General features: G+C 40.6%; 1 protein-coding gene across 2 annotated transcripts in view; it reads right to left on the reverse strand.

Annotated features, from left to right (window-relative positions):
• Positions 1-23185, reverse strand: part of mdga1 (MAM domain containing glycosylphosphatidylinositol anchor 1) — a 210525-nt gene that overhangs the window by 109175 nt on the left and 78165 nt on the right. For both annotated transcript variants that reach the window (XM_074612095.1, XM_074612086.1), the window contains exon 4: positions 22580-22754. In XM_074612095.1, the coding sequence (XP_074468196.1) occupies positions 22580-22754 (175 nt within the window). The remainder of the gene's footprint in view (positions 1-22579; positions 22755-23185) is intronic.

Genomic DNA, 23185 nt, shown 5'->3' on the forward strand with positions numbered 1-23185 from the left:
TAAATGAGGCTCCGTTGTGACAGTGTAATTGTAACATGTCATATTAAGCATATGTCTGGGAAGTGATGGCAGGCTGACTGTGGTTTGTGCTCATCACCTCCATCTGCTCGTCCATCTGTCTTGACGAATACAGCTGATATGCGAGCAAACTATGGAACTCCTCAAGTCGCACTAATTGGGGACCTTTGATAAGGCGTTGTTTAAATGACCTAATTAATTCTGTGATACGATGCCGATTGTCTATAGGGCTAAATTCACATCGACATTAGCTATTGTAGCAGTTCCTCTTTATAAATGCTTACTTCATTGATACTGCACTGCTAATCTGGATAACTCCACATAGGGACATCATATAGATTCAGAGTGACGGCCCTCTAAAACAGCTACTAGACAAACTCAGAGTAATCAGTTTTCTACAGCAGCAGTGCCTCAAACCGCCTGACACAAGTGAATGATTTTGTGCGTGCAGTAGAAGGACCAGTTGAAACACTGTTATCTTGCATGACACTTTCACCCAGGCGCTGATGCGACCTTAATATTCCTAATGGGAGCTAGCGATACTGTTAACACTTTATGTCACACAGTTTATTGAGGAAATGGCACCGCGCTAATTACAACAGCGTCTGCTTGCCTGTCACGGGCTGTTTTTAAAGCTGTCAGAGGTGAATCAATACAGTTCAATACACACAAGAGTGATATAACCTCAGCTGTAGTTACAATAAAAAGGTATCTTAGAGCAGTGCCTGTCAATATTTAAGTCTCTGAAACTATGAAACCGTATGGCCATCTGCTGCTCTAAAAATGGTGTTTGCTATTCAAGTTGGAAGTGTCCTTTTTGATGATTTGAAACACAAACTCATCCACAAAACCAATACAACCAACACAATCTCAAACAGTCCAGCATGCACAGCACTCTAAAAGTCAGCTATACACCTGCCAGGTGCGTTGGCCAAACCCTTTGTACTTCCCATCCTGCCCATCCCTCATTGAAGCCCTGTGTGACTTAATGCTATATAATTGTCCCAGCTGAATGGTCCTCCAGGGAAACCAAATGACCTCTCCCAATAGAGACACTAGGGATAGAGACAGAGGGAGGACATAATTCTTGCATAATGAACAAAGTAATTAGTCCAGAGCAACAGCACTGTGACATCATGATGTTTAAGAAACAGAGCCACCGACACAGTCAATGGGTCAATGGGAGGACATTTTACTGGAGGCTTCTCCATGTGAAGCACTTCACCTGGACAATGTATCCTCATACAACAGTTCGTATCTTACAAAGTTATTCCTCAATAACCGTGCGTTTTCCTACTAATGTTGTTCCTACTTGTTTGTTTGGTTCACGATTACATGGATTACATATGAATTGATTTTGTGGTATATACACAAATTACAGTGCATTATTTTTCGTAGGTATAGCTACGAACGGTGTATGAGAACAGCCTGACCTGCAAGACCAATTCTTTAAGGTAGCTCAGTTCTTTAAGGCTGCTGATGAAACAATTCAGGACCAGTTCATTGTTTGATAAATGTGAAAATACACTTATGAAGCCAACAGCACTTTAGTTTAAGCAACTAATTCCATGTACCTTGGACACTTTATGTCCAAACAGTGGCACTGTCACTGTGCAGTCCAGTACAGGAAGTGAGGTACAAATCCACAATTTAGCAAGTCATGTGCTTAATGGACTGAATTAAAAACAAGCAGTCGTATTAAAGAATGCAGACAAGAAATTAACAAACAAGAGAGTTTGTTGCAGTCGTAGTGAATGGAGTCCATTTAGAGAGATTAGAATAGCCTCCATGGAAATGAGGTTTGAAAAGCGTTAGCGTACCTTTAAAGGTTTGACCTATAGCAGCCCCATTATGCTAATCAGTGTCATTTGTAAGCATAGCTTTATGTGAGTAGCAGGTTTTATGATAATCATATTACGCTGTAAGAATTAGTGCCTTTAAAAGATTAAAATTCTGACCTGTAATTTTATCACACCTATCAGACAAATTAGTGTAGCTTTTAATACCAGAACATGAAACAAAAACGCATCATTTCATAAAAAAAGAAGAAGTGATGTCTTGGATATCATCTGAGCTATATCAATATATAGCTATATTACATTTTACACATTAAAACCTGCTACTCCTTATGTGGGAATATTATTGATGAACGATAAAACTATGAATTTACATAATGAAAAAGCATATAACTGCCTTGCAAATAGAAGGTACAACATATGCAGCATGGTGGCGGAGGAATTCTCCCATTGGCCACCTCTGTGTGAACGTTTCTAAAGGCTGAGGGTGGTATTATCATCTGAGTAAAAAGCTTCCTTTCACACACATCTTCACTGTTGAATATTTTACACCACAAGCATTTAACTAAACGTTGCTCAGGAACTTATAGTACAACAACTTCTTTTATGTGAACGTCACTATCTGTAACATGACAAAAAAATCCCACTACTAAAGCGATACAATGAGCAAGAAAATATATCTCCATGCAAGGCCAACCTTGTGAGGTTTTAAAAGCAGAGAGGATTTTTTTGTTTTAAATTCTGCTCTCTTTGCTGATCAAAAGATTTGTGGGATTCATTTAAGTGCTTTTCCCTGTTTGGTTTGATCCATATTCTCTTGGACACAGAGAAGCCATTATCTGCAACCGTGGTTTCCTTGATGTCTCAGTATGTTCCTGCTTCAAGGTGACACCGCCCGACTTGTCAGGGGATGCACATGTCGGATAGTAAAAGATGCTTTTTGCTTGAAGGCGAAGGCTCTGCTAAAGACTCAATCCAACCCTCCAACTCCCTCCCTCGTACTGTACGTGTGCACACGGTGTCTGGCAGCAGAAGAAAATAATTAGGCCAGGTTGGCTGTCTGAAGCATAAAGATCCATTAGTAACAGAGCTTATACATTACATGCTGTCTTTACAAAGGTAACTGGGGACTGATGAGTAGGGCAAAGATAAACCACCGGGTCTCAAGAGGAACACACTCCTGTTTCACCTGCACTGTATTTACAGCACTGTTATTAGCTAACACAGAGGACCGCTATACATGTGTATCTAATAGTTTCTCTTTTTGACAAATACCTGAAATGTACATTTGGCCAATTGTGTGCATTCAACTAATGGTGGTATTCAGGTATTTTTTTTTTTTAGAAAAGGATGGCTTCCCTTTTCTGGACTCACCAGTTTCTACTTATGGAAACTCCACACCTGCTAATAATTACCAAGAAGGACTGAATCAGGGTGCGTTTTTGAGGGCGCTAAGCTGAAATTCTGTTCACTAACAATTTATCAGCTACATATTTACCCCGGCAATTTCAACGTTGTACATTTAAACTGAAACACAAAAAAACTGCAGTCTCTAAAATTATGTTTTAATCTTACATAGCACTGTGGAATTTGTACTAATTTGTATTTTGTAGATGTTTACTGAAAGAAAATCTTGATAACAGAATAACATCCTGGCGTTTGATTGAGTCTGGTATGATAAAGAAACATCCTTATAAAAACATTTTGAATGAATCATAGTGAATAAACTGAATTATAAGTTGAAGCAGCATTCTGATTAACAGATGTCACATGTAATTCATAAAAGAAAAGATTCTGCTCACATGTGAGGACAGATGGGCACCAAGCAAAACCACCACAATACATACTCACAGTATTGTCACTATGACAAAGACATTATTTTATATTTAGGGTCATTAACTGTGCAATACTCTGTCCTTAATACTGCATTTATAATGTACATGTCAAGAAATATTCTTATTTAATTCTTATTTATACCATTTTGCAAATATATTTAACAGACTTAACAGATCCCACTCCTCAGTATTTTGTATTTACTCATTGGCGCTGTGGTTATGTCATATTTTGCCAATATTTGTAAATATTGCTTATCTTCGCATTTCTTATTTTTCTTATTTACTTTTATTACACGGCTTTGTTGAATACTCGATTCTGATTGGTCAATGTATTTATAACAGACCGTTGCTATGGGCGCAGTTCTGATGTCGGACTCTGGAAGACTGCTTTTGAGTCAAGTTATTGATTTCTTAAGTAGCCGTGTAATAAGCAGGATAATGTAAAGAGAGCCGGTCATTGTTGTGAAATAAACCCCTCAAAGGCGAAGCAAGGCCCCTCCGCATCGCCCTGTCGGGGTTTATTTCACTCGCTGTACATTATCCCTTACATATTTCTCTACATATAATGTGTTATATATTGTAGTATTATGTACATAATTGATATATTACATACAGTATATACACTCCTTTATTTCTATTTTCTTACATTTTAATATTTATATAACAGCAACTGTAACGCCCTGAGGGATCAATAAAGTATTTATGATTCTGATAACAAGACACACTGTTGTTGTGAAATGTGTAAACATTGTAATTACTGTTAAAGACAGTTTAAAACTACTTACAGAAAAGCCAAACAATCACCCGTACCATACTGTTCACAATGTTTAAATTCACATTCTGTAATTTGTATATAATACCAGTAGTGTGATTACATACAGTTTGCGTAATGAAGCTTTTCTCATCATTTAACCCAACACCTTGCAAAACCAATTTACCACTCAGTGCTAACACGTGACTACACAAACACACAAACACACACACATACACACGCACACACACACACAACAGTGCAAAACAAAGTGGAAAATATATTTTTATTATAAACACACCCAAGAGAGGGCTGCCTTTGCCTTGTGAGCACTGAAAATAACTCCAAGGTCAGCGATCTTCCATTAGGGATTCATACCATAGCAAAGTGCTAATTAATTAGGCCTAATGTGAGACAATGGTCGGATTGTTGGCTCCTTCCCTCGTAGGAGATATGCAATGCACCGCTGGTCTTTTGCAGGCTATTTCAGATCAAATGAAAACCTGCTTTTTGCCTTAATTTAGCAGCTAAGCTTCGTCGACTATGCATGCTTTTTCAGCCATGCTCTAATACACGTGGCCGGCTAAGCCACATCACCACTGACCAGCTTTTCTGAAGAGCTTTTCTGAAGTGCCTCACATTGATGTCTGATAAGAAAAGCTGCTGTTGTAATACAAAATTAGCAGCTAAGTGGCAACACCATGGCTGCAACAATGGTGTTAACATTTTGCTTTAGTGCTAGTCATATTCTCAGGTGAAGAAATGATTAAATCCCCTTATTAACGAGACGCATCCTCAGCAGACACAAAATAAAATGTCTTGTATGAGCAACGATTGGAATCTAGATAAGTATGTGTGATCATGACTCAGATGCCCTTTGACAGCTGGTCCATTCAAGGACCATAGCAATGTTCTTTTACTCTAAATCCCAAGTGCTTTGTATTACTGACGACCATTTTCAGATCATGTTACACTCTTCAGGTTTCTGAATGTGTTTTATTTACCTTCCACCTTTCAGTCATTTCCACACGCTAACATAGTTCTTCAACTTTTCCTATTGTGCACTCTATGTCAAATTAATTCATTTAATTACTAAAGTTTGATTAAATTAATTGATTGATGGATATAATTGGAAAACAGCTGCCTGGAAAGCAGAAAAACATTAAAAATTCTAAAATGATATGGCTTGCATTGGGAAACGGACAGCTGTGTGAGAAGACACCAAGGAATGTCAATCAGTGTTATATATCAGGATACTGAAATAAAATGAATATCCATGCACCATATATAGAATGATACATAATTATAATAATAGAATAGCTCCATGGGCAAAGGTCAATTTGAGATTTCAAGTAAACAAAAAACAAACCAGTGTGAATATAGAATTGTCATATGATTGGTATAAACTAGTAAATGTTGCCCACCCTGTGGCCCACAAATTTACATTCCCATACAACTCCACTGCATTCTCTATTACATTTCAACGGAAACGCATTTTCTCCCGGATTACAGTCACAGTTTTAAACAGTTTTAAACACGTGGTTAACATTTTAAATTGAAACAAAACAAAACCAAAAATGCACCAACACCACTTAGTTAGGTTTAGGCAAGAAAACTACTGGGTTAGGTTTAGTAAAAAAACATCATGGTTTGGCTTAAGATGACAACGCTTCTGGGGAAAAGTCCTGTGTTTGTTGGACCTATCTACATGGACTGTCTGGCTTGTCATACTCATTATTATACCACGTAACTTTCATTAACAGTCGCTCGATAAACTACGTCACCTGCTCTGGGCGTTGCTGGTTGTACTACGTCACTTGTTGTGGCCGTCCGTGAACCTCGCAGACTTTGGCCTAATTTATACTAGGGATGGGTCATGATTTCTTTTGGGGGGGGGGGAGTTGCGGGTCATGCGGTGATTTTTTAATAATAATCGACTAATTCCCAGTGATTTTCAAATAGTACTTTTGCTTGGAATGCGCATCCCTAATTGAAACTTCTGCGTAGAAGCTTGCGCAGAGCTCCCGCAGAGCCGCAGGAAATATGACATGCTATGCTCAACCCACCACAGTACTATGTATACCTGGCGTGTGAGAGAGGTGCCTGCAGGAGTATAAATCAAGCATTGCATCGGTTATACTTTCAGCAAGGACGGTCACACAGACATGAGATGACATGGAATCATGACGAGGAAACGTTTATATCTTTTATACTCGGCAAACCAACAATGGGAATCCGACATGATGGGTATCAAATGAAGTACTCTATTGGTATTGGTATCACTTTAAGGGTACTGGTATTGGTACTGACATTGTAATTTTTAAACAATACCCAGCCCTACTCATCAAGACAAACGTAATCCACGACAAAATACGTTTCCCTCCAAACGTAATTGAGAATGCAGTTTAGCTGTATTGCAACGTAATTTTTAGTAGACATGGCTGACCACCACGCTGACACACAAGTCAAATAATGTTCAAATAAACATCGAGCTAAATAATTAGCTTTCTCATAAAGCAGATATGAGAGAGACCTTGAAGCTGAATGTTATGTGGGAACAAAACCCATCTCCTTCGGTTTTAACCAAAGGACTTTAGATATCAGATAGATGAACTAAATCAAAAATATGTATTCATGAGGAACAGGACAATAGCTCAGTCACCTTTTCATATCTCCCTGCCTTCCCATATCTATGGAACATCTTTTGCCTGTTCAGTCATAAAAATAGGAGGCACTGTGGGACTAAATTAGATTTTATAGAAAGAGAGGTGTATTATTTTCCTGTGACAATAGTCCTCCTGTTGCTGCTTTGCATACACACCGTCAAGCACATACACTTAGACACACTCACTCACTTGTACACACATACTGTACAAATTCATTTTTCTCTGAAGTACAGATGGACGCACCGTCTATCTTTTGCTCACAAACACACACAGACGCACACAAACATGCACACTTTCTTCAATTAAGTCGAGCCCATTCGTCTGAAAGAGACGAATATGTGCGATTGGCAATGAAATCATATTAGCTCTGAAGTGGTTCTGACAACGGTATGATAATAATCTGGTGGATGTGATAATAATCATATTCTCCTCCTTAGATCAAATGAGAACTCAGGGTGACTAGGCTGGCTCCATATGGTGCAGGTGTGTGTGTGTGTGTGTGTGTGTTTTTTTACTGCATATTGTGAGTAAAATTATTTCATTTACATATTTGACTGGAGGTGAGATAGTGGTAATGAGAATCTGTTAGATGCACAGAAAATGAGCAAAGAACATGACTGATAGGCCTGTCTATTACTGTGCATATTCTACCAGTTAATATTGAATAAAAGCTGCACAGCTCTTCCTTGGATGTTTCTTCATCTATTTTTTTTCATCAATTGCTATCTGGGGTCACGTTAAGTTCATCTACAACTACTGAGCAGCTGCTTAGGAATATGTACAGTAAAACTCTCTCACAGTCTTACTACTGTATGGTAAAATCAGATGTAACCAACACAATAATGGAAGCACATTTGATTCTACAACAAACCATGGATTTCAGTATCTCTGGATATGACATGCAACATAAAAAAGGGACACCATTTCGGCCTAGGCAGTGTTATATATTCTGCACCTCCGGGATAAAACACAACAGTGTCTTGCTGAGAGAAGCCCAAAGCTGTTTGCACATCATCAACACCAAAATATTCAATGAAGCACCAAGACAATCTTTTCTGATGGAGATAGCATTGACAAAGCAATGCTAGTGTAAGCTGGGCTGTGAAGCTCAAAGTTCCCGAAACAACGTATCCTCATACAGCGCGTTTGTATGATTTCTTACGAAAAGGTATTGCTTATTTTTCATGCGTTTTCCTACGATTGTTCAGCAACATGTGATGCATGTGTCAATTTCCTCTCCAGTCTTTTCAAAATAAATATCCGTCTTCACAGGGAACAACTTGGTTAGGTTTAGGAAACATAATGTAATAAATTAAACTAAGTAAATAAATCAATTAAGTACATTAACTACTTAGTTATTTTTAGGAAACGGTTGTGATTTGGGTTAAAATAACACCGGAAGTGGCGTAACTTAAGTACGGAAGTTATGTGACAAATAAATCAAATCTGCTTCTGGTTTCACACGGGGTACGGACGCCGGTCTCCTGTGCGAAAGTCTGGTGTTTCCCACCACCCCGACCTCCTCCCTATGTGGTGTTTCTCGCTCTCTATACTTTCTGGTTCACACAAATTGGTTTCTTGGAATATATATCTGAATAACACTGCATTACTTTTCACAGGTGTAGCTACAAATGGTGTATGTGAACAGCCTGAAGTAACACAGTTTCTGTGTGTTTGATTGATCTGAGTATGGCATTGGCAATGCTTCTTTTACTTTACGGTTCAAGTACATTGCTGCAGCAGGATACAGTTGCAACAGAGGCATTTGTCATGGATGTATTAAAAAGGATCAGCTAATATCTTCAAAAGCCACATAATTTGTGCTTTAACAATATTTCAATGTCACACCGGCGCCTCCCCTCCAGCAGAATGCAACGCTGGATTTTTTATCATATGAAGACCCCTCTACACATGGGTTGATGTGATTGCTACATGCTGTACGCAGAGTGATTATAAGCTTCAACAACATCGACATACCATCACTGCACTGTATGCAATTTGGTAGATGGTTTAATCCAAAGTGCCTTGCTGCTATATGAGTGGTTGCATGTTTGGCAGATGGGCCCAGTGGGACCTAAACCCCTAACCCTGACAGTGTTAGCACCATATTAAACTCAATGAGCTACTGTACAGCAGCGCCACACATCACTAAGGTGGAACATTTTTACTTTTAAGCATGTAGCCGTTGGTGGCGACTGCCCCAGATAGCTACTGACAGCTAACAATGAGTGCGGATCACAATGTGGATGTTCAGTCTAGGTATTCAAGTGAACACTGCTTTAATCTGGACATAGATTTAAAAATATAAACCAGTAATGTAAGGTCTTAGGTCAGGATTTGTGTATTTCAGATTGTGCAGGATCAGGCTCCCATGCCGTACCATCACTGAAGACAACATGGTCATGTCCATGGTATATTTTTCATCTTTCACTTACTATTCTAAGCCTCTAAATAGTAAGGCACTGCATAGGGACTAGAGTGTGGATACCCAACCTAAGCCCGTGCAGACAAATATTTACAAATGACGTTGGGGTTCGGCCTACTTGACATGGTGCTCCAAGTTATTTTTAAGTTACAGTATGTGTAAAAAAAAAAAAAAAAAATGATAGACCTACTGTCTGTGTTGGACTACTCTTTGTTCAGTGCTGGGCTGTGTTATTTACCTGACTGTAAATAATTACTGTAACCATGGTAACAACAATTATCGTGACAGGGTAACACAAACACAGTGCTTCAGCTCACATTAACTGTGTCGGGCTCGGGTCCGTTCGGACATAAAAAAAGTTTGTCTGGTTCAGGTCGGGCTCGGACAGAAATATGCGTCACGAGCTGCACTCTAATGCAGGCCACAAAAAAATAGAAACATGTTAAAGAACAGTTTTGAATCTTCGAATACCTCAAACTGATCTTTTTAAATTAAACAAAAGCACTTACCAAGAAAATAACTAGAATTACCGCATCGCGGTTGTATGCCTCCGTTAACTAGTGAAGTAGCAGCAAATGTCATCACTAGACATCTGTGTGAAATTGTCATACTTAGCATATGAACTATGGAGTTATGGCCAAAAATGTGTTTAGTGAGGTCACAGTGACCTTTGATCACCAAAATCTTTGTTTGTTTGTCCTTGATTCAAAGTGGATGTTTGTGCCAAATTTGAAAAACTTTGCTCAAGGTGTTCCCGAGATATTACAAGAATGGGATGGACCTGAGTCCACGTGGGCGAAATTCCCAACAAGCATTCCTGAGATATCGCCTTCACAAGAAAGGTACGTACATACATACAGAGGAACGGACAACCTGAAAATATAATGAAGCTCTGAGAGCAGCCTTCATGAACTGTTTTAAAACCTTGTGATACAAAACAAGTGAAAGTAGTACCTGAGTGGACGTGAAGTGTTTTGAAAGAAGGACAGAATGTCTGAAGGACAACACACATTCAAGATCTATTTACTGTATCGTCTTTTATGCCCTTCTGTATTCTGAACAGGTCACCCTGAGACAACTCCTCTTTAGAGTTTAGAGACAAACAAAATCTATTCATGCCCTAAAACATGTTACCCAACATATTTGTCCCTTCACTCTTTTCTCTTTCATCTGTGCCAGTTCCATGACACTGCTATATTCAAAAGGAAACTTGTACAAAATGCAAATTCATCCTGCTAAACGAACACACAGACAAACATGGTGTCCAATTCACCTGCATGCATGTCTGTGGACTGTCAGTGGGAGGCAGAACATGAGAACTCCAGCTGGGTTCAACTCCAGCCGTCATGCTGTGAGGTGACAGTGCTACCCACTGAGCCGATGTGCCATCTTTATCTATTTTACACTGTTATGAAATTATTGTGGTTGACTAAAGTGTTTTCTTCTGTCACAGGCAGCAACAAGAATATCAGATTGCAAGGAGGAAGGAGAAAGATGAGACTTGGCGGTGTGGACAGATGACTGCTCTGCATGCAAGCTGAAGAATTGCACTGTATGAGTTTTTGTGTGCAAGTCTAATGTTCTTGTACAAGAGTGCGAGGGCCTGCGTGTATTCCTGTGTGCATGCAACATATATGAATATAGGGAGGAACAGTAGATATGAGTAGTATGTTCTCAGTCTAATGGTTATGCTTGTATGCATTTGCATGTGTATTAAGTAAGGGATAATGTACAGCGAGCCGGTCATTGTTCTGAAATAAACCCAGACAGGGCGTCGGGCATCATCCTGAAGGGGTTTATTTCACAACAATGACCCACTAGCTGCACATTATCCTGCTTATTACACGGCTGCTTACTTAAGAAATCAATAATTTGACACAAAAATGATCCTCCAGAGTCCGACATCAGAACTGTGTCCATAGCAACGGTCTGTTATACATAGCAACGGTCTGCTATAAGGAAATAACAGAGAGTAGAACGCCGTGATTGACCAATCAGAATCGAGTATCCAACAAAGCCGTGTATTAATGAAAGGTGAAACATTAGCAGCACTTTGACTGGATCATGAGCCTCCAAAATTCTGTGTTAAATGAAAATGTCATGTTGTCGTTTATGTGTCAGTGGGACCTATCCTACACCCGGTAAACAACGGTCATTGTTAGCTTCAGACCGATGCATTTTCACGCCCAGCGCCCACATTTATAATAAGTAGCAAATGTATTTGCGCCCATGTGCGCGCCCAGGGGCGTGTTGGTCCTAAAATGAGGTGTGGTCAGGCGCACTGCTAACTTGAGGCAGCAGAAAGGGATTACGCCATTGACCAACAAAAACCTGGTCTATAGTCTGGCGCAGTATTTTCCTGCTATTTTTAAAGGGCGCATTATTCAGATAGTAAGATGTGTCTAGATGAGCAGGTTCACAACGCGTGTACACTCTGCTTGTTATACACACAGGGACGTAGTAGCGCTTCTCCTCCTCAGTTAAATACAGTGTCGGCGTTAGAGCGACGTTTTTATTTATGTAAAGGAAAACACAAGTTTGCACACACGCCTCTGTCTGCGCTCAGTGTCTCCTCATCCCTCTGTGTCTACAAGTGTAGTCGTACGTTACTTCAAAGGGCCTCTCCCCCTAAAAGACGGCGTTTTGAGGGTGATGTCGCCGCGCATTACGCACCACCTCTCCAGCAGCACCTGGCTGCAAGCCCGTGCATAATGCAGCCTCTGGAGACTTACGCTCAGCCCTCTCGGTCTAAGCCCCCCATGGGTAGCATCGGAAACTAATACATTTTTCATTATTTATCAATACGTGCTTGTCATATTAAATGTTAATTATAATATAATGAATTTTGAGAATTTGGGGGGGGGGCCACAGAAGCGTATTTGGACAGGCATTGCCCTTTAATGCCGCACCACACACGCGCACGTCCAATCACCACATACATTGCGCTTTTACTTGGCACACGAGCAGATCCGTTTCCTCAGCAGAAAACCCCCTCGCTTCTCCATTTTGCTGAATCCGCCTTTTAAATAGCAATGCACCAGGTGTGGGCGCACCTGGCTTTTAAAGAGAATAGGAGATGCCACTCTGATTGGTTTATTTCCTGTTACGCTCAAATCACACCTATGATTAATTAAGAGACTAAATGCAACCCCTTTGCCCCTTGTCCTTTACTTTTCGAACAGATTATGCACCGTTTAATTAGCAAACGCGGAATTGGACATGCCCTAAATACACTTGCGCCATGCACTTTAGGCCATGCGCTATACATCGTTTAAATTGGGCCCTATGTGTGCAATTAAGCCTTCTTATGTGTGTCTACGCCATGCATTTGTGAGTGCTAATTCACCACCTATTGTATCTGTATGGTGCATCTAAAAGGCAGCCTGCCCTCACCTTTGGCGCCCCCTCTACACTCAGTGAGTCAGAGCGCTGTCAGCCTGCCACAGCATGCTCCTTTTTCATAACAGAGAAAACATAAAGCACAGGTAGGACGGCTTTCCATCCACTAAAATGGTGAATCATTCCTTCATGATGAGCAAGATGTTGCTTCCTGAGTGAGTGAATTACATTACAGTATTTTTTTTTATTTAATCAGAGTAGGGATAAAAAGTTTTTTTCTTCTTGTTTCTGGAGAACAGCAGCTCTTTCTTGCTCATTGTGCTGTGTAGCGGCGTGTGTGGATTTCCATGCAACGGAGGCTTGAGGGCGCTGGGATGTTGGACAGAAATGCTCGCTCTCTATTCCTAGACCACTTGTCAAATACATTTGAAAGATTTCACAGTGGGGAGATGAATGTCTGAAGCTTTTAAAGGCAAGGGTTTTGCAAACAAGGCAAGGATCTTTTTTTCCCACTCATTGGAAGCATGAAGTCAAACACCATGCTTCAGGATGCCTCTGATGTAGATCAATAAGATCACTCAAGCAGCAATTTCACAATTGCTGCCACCAGAGATATAATCTGAAAGCTGATAGTAATGAAATTGGTTTTCTTTTGTTTCCTATATGATCTGAAATAAGAGGAATTTATACGTCCATTTTACTGTCACTATGTTACGTAGTCATAAGACTATAGACTCCCTGTGACCATCAATTATATTTACTCTATCCACACACGTACATACAAGCGCACACACACACACACACACACACACACACACACACACACACACACACGGAGCAGATAGAGTGGCATAAAAGAACATAATGAACCGATAAAACAGGGGACACCGCTTGAGACAAGCGTCACAGCACTTCTAACATATAAAAGTGAAGAAATGCCTCTGTTCTCTCCTTAATGACGGCAATTGTTTGCCTTAATATTTAATACATATATTTAATTTACTCATACCATACACACTAGTGATGTCAAGTCATCTTTGGTCTGGAGTCCACTAATAAAAAACTTCAAAGACCGCATCTAATGTAGATGACTGGCGATGTTAAAGTACACTCCACAAGGCTTTTAAGATAAATCGGTTTTCCATTAACTAACCTCATATATTTGTGGTTCAAATTAATGCATTGTTCATGAAAGGCTATTAGATTATTTTTAAACATCGATCTGCTGGGAACACATTCCCTGAAAATCCAACATCCAGCTACACAGACTAGTTTTCTGCATTTCCTCCAGCAAAAGCAGCATTTTGTTTCTAATAAACAACAGAAAAAGTGGGTGTAAATTATCAATGATGGCCAAAAAAACACAAACCAGAAAATCCACAATAGACCAAATGAAGAGAGATGAAGATACTGTAGGGTTTCTGTTGACTTCACTGTCGTCTAAACAAGGTGTCTCTCCTGTACATCTTATTATACATTAAGGCTGGGCAAAATGATGATATACATATTGACAAAACAATATAAAAATAAGAATCTCACACATTATAACTCCAGTTAGTTTAATTGCCTTGCAGTTTCAATGAGCCTCACGCAGGAAGCGAAATAAGAACCAATTTCTTCTTATTTTGATTCGTATTCACGATTTATCATTTTGTGATTACCCATTGATTTCTGGGATTCACCAATGTTTTCTTATTTTTGCTTTTCTCTTAGGCAAGAGAACATTTTACAGTGGTCGAGAGCACTTTTACCAAGATAAGAAAAAAAGTATCTTGTTTTCACAATCCACAAATTGTTTGTCCAATGCAAGGAAACATACATTTTAAATTTGAGGAACATAAACAAAACACATAAATATTATATATATTATATGATTTAAAGTAATGATAATGATTGGAATATTAAATGTTGTTAAATGTTAATTGTGGTCTAAAGAAATACTATTGGTCCATTGATCCCAATTAAGACTATCAAAACCCTTGGATGATATTGCATGTGTTCAGCTTCTGAATGGCTTACATACTGCTCTGTGATTCTTTTTGATTTTCCTGTAACGCCATTACTGACGCTCTGGATAATCACATCTTTACTTTCTTTAAGTTTATTTAACAGTACCTAATTTCACTACAGCTGAAGTTCTTCTTCTAACGGACATTTTTTGGTGATATCTCTTCAATTCTTGGCCATGTGCCAGAGTATTTGCATATGGCACAATACCTGCCCTAACATAGTGTTTAGGGGGCGTTACCTATGATAGTACCTGCCCTTATATTGTGTCTGGGGGACGTTACTTATGCTAATAATAATTGTCCACACGCCTCCAATTTATGATTAAGTGGGATCCATCATTCATGGGTGCATGGGTAAGAGCAGATTTGGATGGTTGAGAACGTTTGGTGCATCTAGAGTTGACTTCTCTTATATGTTTTAGTCTTAACAGAAAATGAAGAGAAAATAGAGAAATTAAAAAGCATGTTGCTGCATGAGGCCCATTGTGTATTATTATAATTAACTTTCTCACTCTAGTATTGCTCATGCTGGCTCAGTGACACACCTAAAAGGACCTGAGCCTTTCATTGATGTTATTAATTACACCTGTTCTTTTGGTGCCATGACAAGGCACAACGTCGACTATGAGTAAGACGGGCTTTTTAACTGCACTCTCAGAGATCTCTTTCATTTTTATAAATTGGGCGACATGAGGAATTCATGGTCATTAACGAAGAATGCTGTGTAAAAATGACTCTGGCAGGTGAGTAAGGGTTCTTTCAAAAGCAGTGCAGAATGAGCCAGTTTGATCTATTGAGAAGCTGACACACAATTCCCCCAGTCACATAAAAAATCCTTTTGAATGCGTCTGAAAATCAACAGGACATGCTGCATTTTTCTCCAGGCCAAGGAGAGTTTCCAGATCACCGGGAATTTGACTTGATCCGTTACATTTCTAATGTGCTTGTTCTAACTATGTGCTGCAGATCAAATCAAATCATGGAACTTGTGGAGTAATAATAATAAAAAAAGCAACAACCATATAAACTATATATCAAAATACACCTCTCCAATAACAGTCCAGCCTGGGAACAACGGTCAGACAGACAGAATACGAAGAATGGACAGGGGATGAAACTAACAAAAGAAAGTAGAGGAGACAAATCCTGCAGGAGACGAGGCTGACCGACGGAGAAAACACAACCAGACCGAGGAAATCACAAAGAAGCATGCACAAACAGAAATATATATTGAAAGAGCAACAGAGAGTAATAACAAGTAACGCGCAGAGAGAGATGCACAGGGCGCCACGGAGATGAAGATAAACAGAGAACGTTAGGAGGGAGGAAACACGTGGAGTGAGATGATGAGCTAAGGGAAGAAAGTTTGTGTGAGTTTTTTGCCACTCTGTGTGAGTCAGACAGTAACGTGGCGGCCCCGATGACTCTCCCTGTGGCTTCAGCCTCGATCCCACTGAAAGGTCAAAGCTTCCTTTAAACTACCTATTAGCGCACCTCTCTTTATCTCTCTGTCTCTACCACACACTTACTTGCTTTCTGTGTGTGCAGCTTGTACTGAATGTGTGTGTGCATAATGTGTTTCCACTCAGCGCCAGCAGCGGCGGCGGTGCCCATCCCTCCCGCTCCAGCCAGGACTGGTGTCACCCTGAAGCACAGAGCTCGTACTCTGGCCAACACGGACAGACTAAATGCCACCTAGTCTGCTGTTTATAGGTGTGAAATTGAGTGTGTTTGTATGCCACTGTCAAAAACACCAACTCTAGAGCACTTGTATTACTGTTTTTTTTTTTTCTAAAGCCACAGTGCTGGAATAATAGATAACACATTCTTCTGTTGACTCCCATAGCCAGTGACAGTTAGGGTGATAACTGCCAAAGCTGTGAAAGGCCTTGTGTACATTTGGAGATTCATATACTCCACTGTCATTACTGACAATGCCACAAGAGGCTAGTGCCAGTTACTTTGAAAAAGTCAAAAGCTGGAAAATCAGCCACAGTGTCAGACTTTGAAACCCCCTGCTTTAGGGTGAGGTAATAAGTCTGTTTCGCTGTCTTTTGCAATGTTCTTTACTCCAGTGGTACCCCCTCAAGGACTCCTAAAAGGGGTCCACAGCAAAAAAGGGAATCATCTATTTTCTCTTTAATTAATTCCTAGGTAACACAATGACAGAATGTATGACTATTTTGGTCATGGGTTCAGGGTCTGAAATTAACTTTTTTCACTGCCTGCTACTGTGGCAGGCAAGTATTTGTTTTGTCTGCCACTCAGACATTTTATCTGCCACTGTTGAAATCTATGAGCTAAATGAAGGAATAACATTTTAGATCTGATGTCATTCAATGTTTGATATAAACTGAGAAAAAAAAGTTTGGAAACTTGTGTTTGGTTGATTATTTCTTTGTTGTTACAATGTAGCGGCCGTGATAAATTTGCCGAAATGCTACCCACATAATCAGCTGTGCTGCTCATCCCACAAATGCATGATACTTACCAGTTGGACATCATTGTGAGGGTAAATAAACAGGCTTCCCAACGATGTAAAATACAATGCCAATTAGCATTTTAACAACACAGAAATAATCGACCAAACACAAGTTTCCAAACTTTTTTTTCCCAGTTTATTTTACACTAGGGATGAGTCGTGATTTTCGATTTTTTCAAAATATTAACATTAGATTACTCGCCACTGCCAATAATTTACCCACATTTAGCGGGTAGCGGGTGCTAATTTCTTACCCTGCATGGGTTTCATACACTTTCTTTAACAATAACCTCTAAAAGCAAAATTTCTAACAGGTGGGGGACCCTGGGACAAAATCCTATCAAGTGGGGGTCCGTGGTCTAATTTGTGTCAGTTTAGGGGTCCTTGATGTGAAAACGTTTGGGAACCACTGCTTTACTCAAGCGACACACAGAAGCAAGGCAAACAACGACTAAAACCAGAAAGAAACAATCCTGCAAAGGCAACATGAATATCATCATCTTCATCCCCGCTGTCACAATATTGCAATCAACATTAACATAATCAGCATCCACTTACCTGGTTGTGTCCTGAAGAGAGTCATGTATCCACAGAAGATTTGAACTAAGCTGAGCTAATTAACACATTTTTTAAAAAGAAAATCTGATTCATGCTAAAGTATCATTGTTTGGGTTTCTGAACCAAGTCCATCCCATCAGTAGAGGCTACTTAAAGTTAAACCCCGCAAGCTCACTGCCCCACTGCCTCAGTGGTTAGAGTGCCAGGTCATTGGTCAGCTGGTTGATACAGGGGACCGCCGTGTGATGGAGGTCTAATGGGGAGGGAAGGTTAATGGGTTGATGAGGTGTTGCTGTGTGAGAAGCACCAGTGAAGCCGATCTAAGTGGCTGTAGATTAATGGAAAGGTTGCTGTATGGGCTTTCCTCAGGTAGATTGACAGAGGGAGCTTCACCTGTATTTGCTCGTTAAGTTCATAGAATTTATAATTCGTTGCCTGAAGGTCTTGCAAGTAGATTCATATGGAAACAAGCTGGCTGGCATCAACTACTCTGTGCTAACTGATTTATTAAAATAGCCCTATGGTTAATAAGTAATTATGTACTGAATTAATAACTGATTCGCAGGCTCGATTCATGGTATAAAAATAAAACATGGAAAGTGTAACGAATGAGAAAAGGAGAGAGGAAAGGTTTCTGCGTGTGAGTTGTGGAACAAAACAAATAAAAAGGATGAAATGTTCGGATGCAGATAGAGAAGATGGAAAAAAAGGAAGGGAAGGAATGAGTTACCAGGAAACAGGGTGTCGGCTATATAAATATATATGTGACTTTTGCTGTATTTGCCTTCTATTCAAAGTAGAATATTGATCATGCGCCTTTTCTTTAGTCCTGAAACTCTCCACTCATTCTCTCTGCTGTCTTTTCAGTTTCAATCTGTCATTCACTCTCTCCCCTCTTCATTCTTCCTTTCTGTTCCTCTTGCTCTCACACACTGCACTTTGAAGTGTGAGTGTGTGTGCTTTTGGACATATTTGAGGCTACATTGTGCATACTTGAAAGTGAGTATGTATGTAAATGCAAAAAACGTGTGCGCGCTACCTATATGTGATTGAAGAGCAGGCAGCTGGGTTTGTACATGTGTGTGTGTGTGTGTGTGTTTGAGATGTCTTGCACGCCTGCTTGCATCCATGTGATTGTATGAAAGGGAAGTTAAAGCCGCACGCACAGCAGAAGATGACCTAAAGCCAGACACCGCTGTGTTTGGTTGAGCCTCACAGCTGAGAGGAGAGAGACCCCAGCCGACTCACTTCACACACACCTACAAACACACACACACACACACAGCTTCATCACGCACTGGTGTGTGTGCGTGTGTGTGGTGGAGAGAGGACGGCAGGAAGGAAGGAAAACATGAAGGACAACATGAAAGAAGGAGGAATGAGGGAAAAATTAAAGAGTGAACAGAAAGTGCAGTGCGTGGTCATTTCAGTTAAGAAAGCTGAGACATGAAAAAAGATGGAAATTATGTGATTGAGAGAAACAGAGGGAGAGGGAGAGAGAGAGAGAGAGAGAGAGAGAGAGAGAGAGAGAGAGAGAGAGAGAGAGAGAGAGAGAGAGAGAGAGAGAGAGCTGAATCTCTTGCTTGTACCATGTACAGGTAACAACATGTTCTGCCCTCTAGTCCAATAACTGGTCTGTTGGATGCATCCAAATTGAAAAGCATATGAGTGCATCTACCTCATTATGTGCATCTCTCTCTGCTCCCTCCCGAAATTTCCATTTCTCCTTCTCGCCGTCTTCATTTTTCTTTTTGCCTCTCCCTCCATCTGTCTTATTTTTTCCTCATCTTATTTTTTCGCTTCTCTTCTCCCCTCTTCCCCATTTTTTATGAGTGGAAATTATCACTACCTCAAAACTACAATCTACTCAGCCACAATCAATCACCGGCCTTTTCTTCTTCCATTAGTTTTTTTAACGCATTCGATGTTTCGGAGGTTGTAGCAGTCTAGAGTGAAGATACTGGCATCATATGAAATTACAAAAACTTAAGATATCCATTGGTACCAACCATGTCATACTAGCTTGTCGCGAAGGACGTGGAATAACGCTCCAAACTTGGGGTAAATTTTGGAGAGGAAAAATTTTCAAAGGGGTCCCTTGACCTCTGACCTCAAGTCTCCCCTTTACAGACATGCCCACTTTATGATAATCACATGCAGTTTGGGGCAAGTCATAGTCAAGTCAGCAAACTGACACACTGACAGCTGTTGTACCTTTGAGGGTTTCTGGACAATATCTGTCATTGTTTTGTGTTGTTAATTGATTTCCAATAATAAATATACACCTACATTTGCATAAAGCACGCATATTTGTCCACTTCCATGCTGATAAGAGTATTAAATACTTGATATATCTTCCCTTTAAGGTACATTTTGAACAGATTAAAAAAATGTGCGATTATGTGATCATGATTAATCGTGGACAATCATGCGATTAATTTGGATTAAATATTCTAATCGATTGACAGCCCTAGTTTAAAGTAACATTCTCCTTTCAGCTTGAACTACACTAATTTTTCTCGTGCTATCTGCGTAGGAAAACATGGACATATCATCTGTGATGTCTCCCATTGGCTTTTGACAGGGCTTTTTGGAGCCAGGAGTTTGTGTTTACCACTAGCTGCCGGCTGCCATCTTGTCAGCTATTTGGAGCCAGAAAAGCCAAATTTTGGCAACATGGTGGAGTCTGGATGGAGCAGATATTGGTCAAACAGGCAGCAATCACAATGACAAAGTATTCAGAGCTGTCAATCAAGCAATCCAGTCTGGCGGCGGCTATCGTACAGGGCAAGAGGGGTCATTGGATGGTTGTCAGATCTCAACCCAAATGATCACTTATTGGAGATTTTTGAGAAACTTCCAAGTTTAAGAGACTCAAAGAATCTATGTCAGGAGTATAGAAGCTGTTCTGGTGGCTCGCGACTCGACACATCACTAAGAAACCATGTGGTTTTATCTTTTAATTGGTCACCCATGTGTACACTAACAGACATAACGTACGTTTACTTGTTTCTGTACTTCTTGAGAGAATCTGGTGGTCTTTCCAACTGGCCTTCTGTTCAAACTGCATCTTCAGGGACACTCTGCCGTGGTGGTTAATGCTTGTTCTCTCTCTGCTTACGACCCCTCTTTCCTCACTCTCCAATCCATCTTTCCCTCCACTTTCATTTATCTCTCTCTCTCTTTTTTTCTGCGGTATAGCTCGGGCTAATTGTTACATCGTTGTAGCTCTGAAGTCGCCCTGTGTAGGAAGCGTGGCCGATCGCCGCTGGGTCTAACGCGGCATGGGGGATGGGGAATTGAACAAGCATTGGCCGTCAGAGCTGGTTAGCTTCACAGAGCTCTTGTCACAACTACACTCACAGTACAACCTGTTTACTACCCAACCACCCCCTCCCCCGCCACCCCCTGCAATTACCAGCTCCCCAGCAGGCGCCAAACTAGCGCCTGGGGAGAACTAACTCTATCAGCAGAAAGGGAGGAAGAAGGAGGGAGGGAGCCCCATTAAGAGGCTGAGGCAGGGTGGTGGTGTATGGGACAAATCCTGGAGGGACAAGCATGGAGCGAGCATGTGTGTGTGTGTATGTATAGTTTGGAGATTTGACGCTAAATTAGGTGTGGCAGACCATGGTGTAGCAGAAAAAGAGGCAAGTAATGGATGTTTAGTGTTATAGGGCCCTTGGAAAATCAGCCTTTTTCTACTAGTCTATAAACCTACCATTAAAATGATTGAATCAATGAAGGAGGGAACCATCTATGCAATAAAATGATGTAACGGATGGGTTAGGATTTTAGGGCGCTGGGAATTAAATACAACTGTATAATAGTATTGATGTGTTGGGTATATATATAGTTGCATGTGGGCGTCAACCTGTCGCCATGACCTGGCCCCTGACTCACAGGGACAGTGGGGCAGTGAAACAAGCAGCAGCACGGGACCCCTACAACACAACACTGCTTCTCAACCGTCTGTCTGGATGACAAACAATAACAACAAAAGACCCTTTATAGAGACTGCAGGGACACTTCAATGGATGTGTAACAAGGTGTGAAAAGGAAAGGTAACCTCTTAATTATCAGCCGATTAGTAATTTGTATGCTAATTGTGGCAGGCACTGTCAAATCTGAGGATGTGACAGAGCGAAACGGCAAGAAATGTTGAGGATCAGTCTGAAAAACGAATAACCTGACTTTGTGATTTTTTTTTAAGGTAGTGGGGACATGGCTTAGTTGAGAAACAGCGTGTTAGGGAGCTCGTACCACCTGGACCAACTGTTATAAAACTCTCGATATGTCCCACAGACTTCACTTTTTTTCCAGGAGTATCTGACAAAACAGGATTTGTTTCTCTAATTACCCATTACCCATACAATAAACCAATGGTACTCTCCAGGCAAATTGAGATTTTCACTTTTAATGTGTTACACCATCTTATTTAGACCCCCCCTCCCTCCTAATCCTCCTACCATGCTTTTCATCCTGTCCACCATAAGCCATCAGATACTCCTGGAAGCCATTCCCACCTGAAATCTCATCATCCATCCAATCTGTCTTTCATCTTTCCTCCCCGAATCTTTCCATCTCTCCCCATCTTAACCTTCTCTAAAAGTGGGAATGGCTGCAGTGATAGTCAGATGTGGTCCAGAAGTGGAAGGAGGGTTTTTTTGTTTTTGTTTTCCTCTTTCTCCCTGCCCACTTACACTGCACATCTACGCGGATGGACTTGATGGCAGCCACCCCCACCCCGTTGTCAGCCTTGCAGTAGTAGCGACCCCCCTGCACCCTCTGGATGCCCTCGATGCGCAGCGTCTCGTTGTAGATGGATGTTTCCTGGAACTTGTCTGATGCACTGCCTGCCGTCTTCGTCCACCGTACCTGAAGAGAGAGCGGAGGGGGAGAGGGGAGAAAAATGTTGAATTGACGAAGATGCTGTCGGTGAAAGCAAGGTGTAGCAAGGACAGAATCAGTCACAGTGTAGTGGAAGAAAGTTAAGACAGCGAGAGAGAGAAAGAAAGATGAGGGAAGGTAGGCTTTGACATTTGATTTCCAAAAAACTTAAAAGATACAGTATAAACAAAAAGCACCCACTCAAACATCTCTCTACCCACACAGATATTCTTGTTTATGCACACAACTCATAATTACACCGATAAAAGTAAAATTTAAAAGTAACATTCTGTGCTCCTTTCCTGCAAAGAAAAATGAGTGACATGTAATTCTTCAATAGAAGATTTATAACCTTGATTGAAGATGAAAAGCAGTGTGCCACTGCCCTCTCTGGTGGAAAGTTTTAAGCCTGTTTCTCT

Source organism: Sebastes fasciatus, chromosome 2 (assembly GCF_043250625.1).
Source record: "Sebastes fasciatus isolate fSebFas1 chromosome 2, fSebFas1.pri, whole genome shotgun sequence".
Taxonomy (NCBI): Eukaryota; Metazoa; Chordata; class Actinopteri; order Perciformes; family Sebastidae; genus Sebastes; species Sebastes fasciatus.